Raw genomic sequence first — 8728 nt, 5'->3', positions numbered from 1 at the left:
ATTTACCTAATTTTCATTGAAACGGCTCCTACAAATTGGCATCCCTGTCCTACCTCTCTCGCAAAATTCCAATTATTCAGCATCTCGATTTCTATAAATGCTGCAAATTTCTCCATAGATGTCTCTGTGGATGTTGATCATATTTACCTTGTATACTGCTTACAATGTTTAATGTAAAATATATAATAATTATGTATATTTATAGTACACTCTTCGCATTGGAGCGATCTGTAAGATTAGTGTGCATGATTGATTGATTGAATAAAATAAAAAATATGTATTTCACAAAATGCTTTTATTGTATTAATTAATTCATTATTATTATTTCATTGAGCTATGTACATATATATATATATATATATATATATATATATATATATATATATATATATATATATATATATATATATATATATATATATATATATATATATATATATATATATATTTGTCATAGAATATAGCAAGAAAATTTTTCATACAGATTTCATCGTATTTTTTAGCACGTTGCAGTCACTCTTGTCGGGTCACGCCAGCTAGCGCACCTGAAGAAATAATGAGGTTTCAAATTCTTAATGGAATATCCAAGTAAAAGTTCGACGATGTTTCGCAAATTATTTATGAAAAGACCACACCGGAACGGACGGACGGAACAAATCGTGGCGGCTCTGAATATTCAATTGCGTTAATCAAATAATCCGTCGTTTGTGGAGCAGACCAGCCAGAATAAATTATGCTGCTGTGTACCGGGCCGGTTGCTCATCGCAAATTAGCGGATATGCAACGCTTAAAAGTGAGTAAATACCCGCTTATGTTTACATGTTCAATAGAACGCTGTTAAAATACCTTTGGATGTTGCATTTCGCAACGGTTCGGTTTGAAATATTTGCAAGCAAGACTCGGCGTGCTTTGAACGTCTACTCGTAAAAACGAACTCGCAAAAGCTCCGGCCTGTTTATAATTAACTTAATGTCATTAATGCCAATTATGCAGGCACCTGTCTCGCCTGCAACGCTAAATGCATCCACGGAGGGAACTGCATTCGACGCTAAAAATTTCACAGTTAATTTCGAGTGCTAATTTAAACAATTAAGTCCATCAACTAGTTAAAATTTGCTAGTCTACCGGGGAGATGAGGATGCGACTCAAGCTAATGCGTATTATTGCATATGTAGAAATATACTAATTTAGATTTGAAAATAAATAACCATATAGAAGTCACAATGCTTTTTCATAGAAGAACAGAACACCGTTACGTGTCTATGTCGACGAGCAGTTTCTGTTTATCGAAACTGTTAAAAGTTAGATACAACCCGCGTTTCGTAACGGTAGGATAAGTTTAGTGTTTGGTAGCAATTGCAGGAGTTGCTCGCTGTCTTGTGTTTGACTACGGATTGTCTGAAGTCATGCACTGAATTTGAATCCAAATATGACGTTGACGCCGATACTGGAACACCAAGTTAGTTTATAGCTTTATTTTTTCATTGTAATTACGGTGAATATGCATAAAACAGTTGGTAATCCCTAGTATGGGTTATCAAAACAAGACTTGATATTAAAATGGTGTTGTATACTTCAGAAACGTCCATTCGAAAAAATATACATTAATAGCTGAAATGGCGACTAATTGATTAGCTTTCCGATGAAATGCAAGCGAATACATTCTTGAAGTCTTGGAAATTGTTATATAGGGAAACTGTCGACAGTTATGCCTATTAAGCAACGGTATCGTCTTAAATTTTCGTTCGACTACTACATGCATACAATTTGTGGCGAAGCAATTGCATGCATACGTGTTCGAATAAGAAAGAGAACGCTGATGAAGACTTCATACCCATGACAATAGAGTAATAATGAGGCTCTTGTGTCTCTTTGCATTGCAAGAAACGCTGCAACTTGACAACTTGTGAAGATGAAGACGTACATACATACATATGTACGTACGTATTATATGTACATACAATATAGCCCTGAAGGCAACGAGCACTATTCTTTCGATATGGGTACATATTTACATACATGTATATACCTATAAATTGTAATTCTACGTAACTGAATTAGATTCATAAAATATATAAGCAAATAAAGTATGGAAAATATACTTTCTTCTTTTCTTAAAGAAGTCAACGATTACTAAAAACAATATAAAATACCAGACGATATATGTAATGGATCAAAAAGCATAAAAATAAATTATTAACTATGTATATATGTATGTATGCGATATAGTTCTGTGGAGACGTATCCCTTTGACAGTTGAAACTTATGGCTCGTCAACGTTACTGTCTGCTGACTGCAAAATATTGCACGTGTATGCTTAAACCTCTTTGACCCAAATGCATTCAGTAAAAATTGCATCTTTTACACGAGCGCTTAAGAAACGACGATTGCAACATTTTTTTAGAATGACTAGCTTAAATGTCATAGTAAAAAAGGAATATGAAGACTGATAGTATTTCAGATATTTCTTCTATTTGTGGATTTCATTTCAATTATATGTGTATATGTGACAAATCCCAATCTAATTACATATCAACCGATATTTAGGAGTCTCGGAAGAGACGTCCATTGTCGATACACTTCGACCTTTTTGACATTTGGTATGAGAGATTTTTTTCTCAATGCACGGTGTATATTTCATATTGAAAGGAGCATGATTTTCCGACGAATCTGCGGGCGGCTTTCATCTTTCCGGTTAAGCGAGCGAGATTGAAACCATTATGGTGACTCGAAGAAAACGTATTGATTGGCCGGTGGACTTTACACCGGCGAAAGGTATCCTTGAAAGGAAAACCTTGTCACCTCCTTGGTTGGTGAACTTGATATGGGTGTTCAGGGGAAAGTAAACCGGAAAACCTTCAAGTATTAACTTGGCTAACATACTTCCTATGGCCACCCTTACTCTCCCTTCACCATCTAAAAATTCCCATTGACAATCGACCGTTACCACCGTCTGGAAAATGACTCGGAATAGTCACAATGAATCACGTGGAAAATTATAAAATTGAATAAAGATTCGAATATTGTGTATTACTTTATAAGTATGTTAATCTAAAACAAAAATATACATCATAAAACGTTATTCGAAACTGTTCATCAATCTAGGGAATCGTCACAATTTCTTCTATTAATCTTTACATAACCCGCAACATACATAACTCAGTTGTTAGCGGGTGATGCAAATTCAAGTTCATAGCATCTCGAATGTGTTGATTATAATTTAAATATGCTACCCACCCTGTAAAATGGTATTTCTCCAAATATTAGTATCATCGAATTTGTGAATAGATTTCTTTATGATACTGTATACATATGTATAATTGTTTATCGATGTTTTAAATCGGCCAGGAAAGCGTATTAATTTTATCTGTTAGGCCTTCCTGATATTACAGACCTATACATATGTACATATGTATGTATGTATGTAAAATATTTAAATTATACATGCTTCAATTTAATTATATCAAATTCCCAATATTTCCTTTACTGCAATAAGTTTGGATATAACAGTAGGTGATTGTAAATTTGTTTAGTATTTATTCTGTCTGTTTTGCACGTTGTTGACTCAGATGTAAAACAGTGACAGTGACCATTTTGAAGTTAAAAGTGGTACACAAGTTAATGTTAAAATATAAGCACTATATTTGGGATAATTTTTTAATCAAATCATTAAATTAAAAATCATATGTGAATCTTCATTGCAAATTAAATTTTGATTTAAATTGAAATAAAGCAATAGATAATTGATAGTACACACAAATACATATACTCACTATGATTTAATTTAAAACAGATTTATTTCAATTTCAAGTGGTGTTATCCGAAATTGTATTTAAAAAATATATTCTCAATATATTTGTCAGTTTTCAATATGATGCCTCTGCGAACATATTACTTTGCCCTGCTCGTTTTCTTCTTGCTTTGTGATGAATGTGAAAGTTTGTTTATTTTGTTCATATTATAATAATATACATACATATATGTATGTATAAAATGTTAAATACATATGCAATAATTATTTTTTTTGTTAGTGTACAAAATTCAACTGCAAATATTGAAGTTTTTCAAATATGTATATAGAATAACTATATAATTTTATATAAGTATGATATATGTACGTATATAAGTATAATTTTTAAGAGTTTTTTTATGTTTCTAAAAATATTTCTTCACCAGACATATTTCAAGCGAGTCTAAGCAACGTTTCAAAGATACAACCACCATTCGAATCGAATATTTCGGTCTCTACTGCAACTCATAACGTGTCCGGTGAGATAGGTTTTTTTTTAAATTAACTTTGAATAGTTTAAAACTGTATACATTTAATAAGTCTTCAATACATTAATTCAATTACTTTTTTTAGGTCAAAATGATTTTCCGTATCAAATTCGCATCGCAGGTGGAAGAGATGCCAGTATGGGGGAAGTTCCTTTTCAAGTATCGTTGAGATTAACTAATATGATTCATGTTTGTGGAGGTTGTCTGATAGACAAGTTGTGGGTTCTCACTGCAGCTCATTGTCTTGGGTGAGTGAACAATTATTGAAAGATGAAATGAGGCACTATAAAATGAGGTATATTTACATGATTTTCAAGTTCTGTTAGACATATTGATGATAGTTTCACCGAGTAATTCAATTCACATGAAAATTAACCTATAAATTCCATTTCAGACCGAGTGTTGTTCGCGTTATCATGGGAACAAACAGTTTAAACTCGGGTGGGATAATTGTTGGTGTTTCGAAATATATCACACACCCACAATACAACCAGTCTCTTGGATCGAACGATATTGGACTATTGAAATTGACTAAGCCTGTGGAATTTAATAAATACATCCAACCGATATCTCTTCCATCAAAAAACATCGACGACGATTCACTTTTTATAATATCCGGATGGGGATATTCAAAAGTGAGTACACTTCAGTCAATTTATAATTTTGTTGTTATGTACATTACTGAACATATTTTTTACTTAGTACCCCAACGGACAACTATCGGACTTTCTTCAAGTACTGTATGTGAGATCTATAACCAACGATGATTGTTCTAACAAATGGTTGCCGTTTAAAATAAACCCAAGTAATCTATGCACTCTTGCAACAAGTGGAAAAGGATTATGCAAAGTATGTACATATATTAAAATTTTGACATAATAATTTAATAAAAAAATAACTGGAACTTAAATTTAAGGGTGATTCTGGAGGACCACTGGTCGCCAACGGTGAAATTCAAGGAATACTTTCATTTGGTGCAGCTTGTGCTTTAAACATACCGGATGTTCATTCTAGAGTTTATTTTTATATTGATTGGATTAATGAGACGATGAATACAAATTTAAATTAATTTCAAAATTTAAGATTCAACAAAGAATGAGAAACAAATTATTGAACACATAATTTTTAAGATACAAAGGACCGATTTCAGCTTAGTCGATATTAAAATTAAGTTGATATTGAAAAAGGTTGTAAAAATATAAATGTACATATGTATGTATGTAAATTTTACAAAAATTAGTTTAATGAATTTAAAATAAAAATAAACTTCAATTTGTGCGACACAAGTCCATATACATACATATATGTATCTAAGTATATCTGGCTATGTTCTACGTATGTAGATATGTATCTATTTACATATCATCCTCATCATCTACTGCTGAATGAAGGCCTCTTCAACAAGCTTTCATTCTTCCCTATTTTGCGCAAAATTTATCCACCTCACCCTACATGTTCTTTATTTCATTTTAAAGATTCTATTGGATACCATTCTAGCATTTCTTTTGTCCACCCTTTTGCCCATTATTCTAGCTACGTGACCCGCCCATTGCCATTTCAATATCTTCACACTTTCCACTGTATCACTTCTCACTAGTGTTCCTTCTCGAGAAATATTTTTGGAAAAAAATGCCAAATTGAGAATTCTAATTTCTCGAAAAATTCTATAAAACATTTTTAATTATACAAAAATATTTTTTGGTCGAATATTTTCAAAAAGGTTACAACCACTGCCCTTTATAAAGCTGCATTTGCAAGAGCGGGTTTATACCTAATGTGTATACTTCTTAGAATGTTTTAAATAAGAGGTCTGGGAATGATGAAAAATTGTTTACAAATTTCTAACTTTCGAACGTGCCTTATCTTACATGTTCTTTTCTTATCATATTTTGACTACTTTCTGAATTGATTTTTATCTCATTTTGACCTGGACATTGCAAACGCGTCAATCTTTAGAAATACGCAAACAATATCTTTTGACTACCCAAAATAATCATTATGTAATTTTACCTGACATTTTTGTATTTTAATTAAATTAAATTACTATCTATTTCCATTGTTCTACCCGGCTGAGGGTGTCATGTTTGGTTTGGTGATTATAGAAACCTCTTCAATAAGAAGAAATAAGGCGTGGGAATCGGCAAAATGCAATACAAAATGTAAAACATTACAATACTATATTATAATACATTCCAATAATGCCGAATAAACGATACTTTACTGTGTTATATATATTTTTTCATTTATCAAAATTTCTTGAGAATTCTCGAGAAATTTAAGAAGTTAAATTGAGAATTCTTATATCTCGAGAAATGAAAATCATCGAGAAATCAGAATCACTACTTCTCACCCACGTATTCCGTTTCCTATCTCTCCTCGTTATGCCGAGCATACAGCGCTCCACACTTCTTTGGGTGCATTAGACTTTACATCATCTTGGTGTTCAATGGTGAATGGAAAAAACACATTGATCGAAGATATTTTTCTTCAGCCAGTGGTATTGTTGATACAATTAGTCATATAAAAAAATCTTCTAATACTTTACGTTTTCGTTTTTATATTGTCATCTTATTTTTCAACACTTATAAGAAGCTTTTTTCTACAATTTTTTGTAGAATTTTAGTTCTACAATTTTTTTGTCACTTAAGTTAGAGCAGTCTAATTCTTTAATGTGTAGTATATTTAGTAGTTTCACTCTGATAATGTCACGTAGGCTTGCCCGGCAGCAAATAGTCTTGATCCTAAATATATTCTTGTTGATACTCTCATTCCTGAAGATCGCAACCTACATATATTGGTCTTCCAATGAAGAGTGTGGACGCTTCAGAACATCACTCTACAGTCCACACCACTCTCGCTAGGTTAGGATTTGGCCAAAACACTTCAATAGTTGGAATTCGAATATCACCACTATATTAATTTATTTAATCTATTAGTGAATTGAAAATGTATGTGAGAAAGTGTAAGAGCTTGTAATATTAAGTTTATATGAGACGCTTAATTGTTTGCCTGTGAGTTGTGAAGGGGTGGCAGACAGACGTGTTTGGATAGCCAGCTGTCATCGTTTCGATTTGACACGAGATTCCGATGAAATTTTTAATCAGTTCGTTAATGATTAAACTCCTCTAGCTTCATGTCAGAGACATTAGTTTACCTGAATGTTAGCTGGCCCCCGTATGACGACAAGATTTAAAAGCGACCTAGAGAGTAGAAATGGTTCAAAATCAAATCACAATTTTTTGATGTTCTGGAATGTCACTGAACTAACAGAGTGAAACTTTCATTTCAAGTTTCATTCTGTTATTAGTATTAGTTTTTATTAAAAGCTTGTAAAACGGCGTTCATTCTCTCATATGCATCCTAATTCACACGACTCTTTATTACCACTTCTTTACTTCCGGATATATGAAAAAATGTAATTACATACATATATTACACGTGTGTATGTAAAATGCATTATTCTTAGAATAAATAGAAATTTAAAAAATAACATTTGCCGTATGTATGTATTTATGTAGGTAAATACATATATGTACATAATTTAGTAGCTAAAGTTTTTACGTCAAGTATTTTGTCGATAAGGTCACTAAGTGTTAAATGGTTAATAAAAGAGTATGACGTCTGCCAAAGTCGTTTACGTACCCTTGTATTTCGGCAAATATGTTTTTTTGCACATCGACATTTTTGGCACGTAATTAAGTCTTTCGAGCGTGAGCGGACCAATTTATATTCATAGTTCGATATGCGTGTATAAAGTTTCTGCTGCATATTTCGATTGCCGAATCGAATTCGTCTGCCAATATAATGATATTCAAACATAAAATCGTAATTTACGATGACATTTATTATTTTTCCAATACGGTGCTTACTGATTTGGCACGCCCGCGCAGAGCAGGCACTAGTGCAGGGGAACAGATTCAGAAGTTATAATAATAGTTTTGAAATATCCATTAAAATTGGTCATATACACGTACATACATACATACATAGGTAGGAATAAATATTTCAAAAGCGTTAAATTACACGGTTGGGACATTCAAACCGATATTTCATGAAGCGAGATTCTTTTGTAATTATTGTGTTTTCGTGCCTGATTTATTATCGCATTACCGCAACAGGAAAAGTTTTGCAATATTTTTAATTCGTAAAAATTATGACGCACCGTTTAGCGTACGAATCTCACGATCCCGAGCGGCGAAACTATATATTTACATGCCTCGCCAGTCCCACAGCATTAAAAGGAATTTTCACTAATAAATGGTTGCCTTTTAATAATGACAGTCATAAATGATCCATTTTTTCCTGGAAAGCACAAAAAATAAATAAGTATACACGAAACAAAGGACCCCTATATTTTAAATGTTCAAACTACGTGTTGTGCTCCCTACCTTTGGCAACTGAAGTAGACCTATTTAAATAGCATATGAATGGGTATATCCTTTTTTACCTG

At 32.4% G+C, this 8728-nt stretch overlaps 1 protein-coding gene across 4 annotated transcripts; it reads left to right on the top strand.

Moving 5' to 3' along the window:
- The first annotated feature begins 3578 nt into the window (after positions 1–3578).
- Positions 3579–6509, top strand: LOC143912235 (chymotrypsin-1-like). 4 transcript variants are annotated; one of them, XM_077431507.1, is made up of 6 exons: positions 3579–3932; positions 4177–4269; positions 4364–4526; positions 4673–4913; positions 4981–5127; positions 5195–6509. In XM_077431507.1, exons 1-6 carry the CDS (start codon positions 3872–3874, stop codon positions 5345–5347), a joined length of 858 nt encoding a protein of 285 aa, XP_077287633.1. In that variant the 5' UTR covers positions 3579–3871; the 3' UTR covers positions 5348–6509. The 4 variants fall into 4 exon arrangements, with proteins under 4 accessions (XP_077287633.1, XP_077287632.1, XP_077287630.1 ...); XM_077431506.1 differs by having other exon boundaries at positions 3609–3938; positions 5195–6508; XM_077431504.1 differs by having other exon boundaries at positions 3865–3938; positions 4177–4278; positions 5195–6502.
- The last annotated feature ends 2219 nt before the right edge of the window (positions 6510–8728 follow it).

Source organism: Arctopsyche grandis, chromosome 5, assembly GCF_051622035.1.
Source record: "Arctopsyche grandis isolate Sample6627 chromosome 5, ASM5162203v2, whole genome shotgun sequence".
NCBI classification, from domain to species: domain Eukaryota; kingdom Metazoa; phylum Arthropoda; class Insecta; order Trichoptera; family Hydropsychidae; genus Arctopsyche; species Arctopsyche grandis.
The sequence above is the reverse complement of the archived record's forward strand: the minus strand, read 5'-3'. Positions and strand labels throughout refer to the sequence as shown.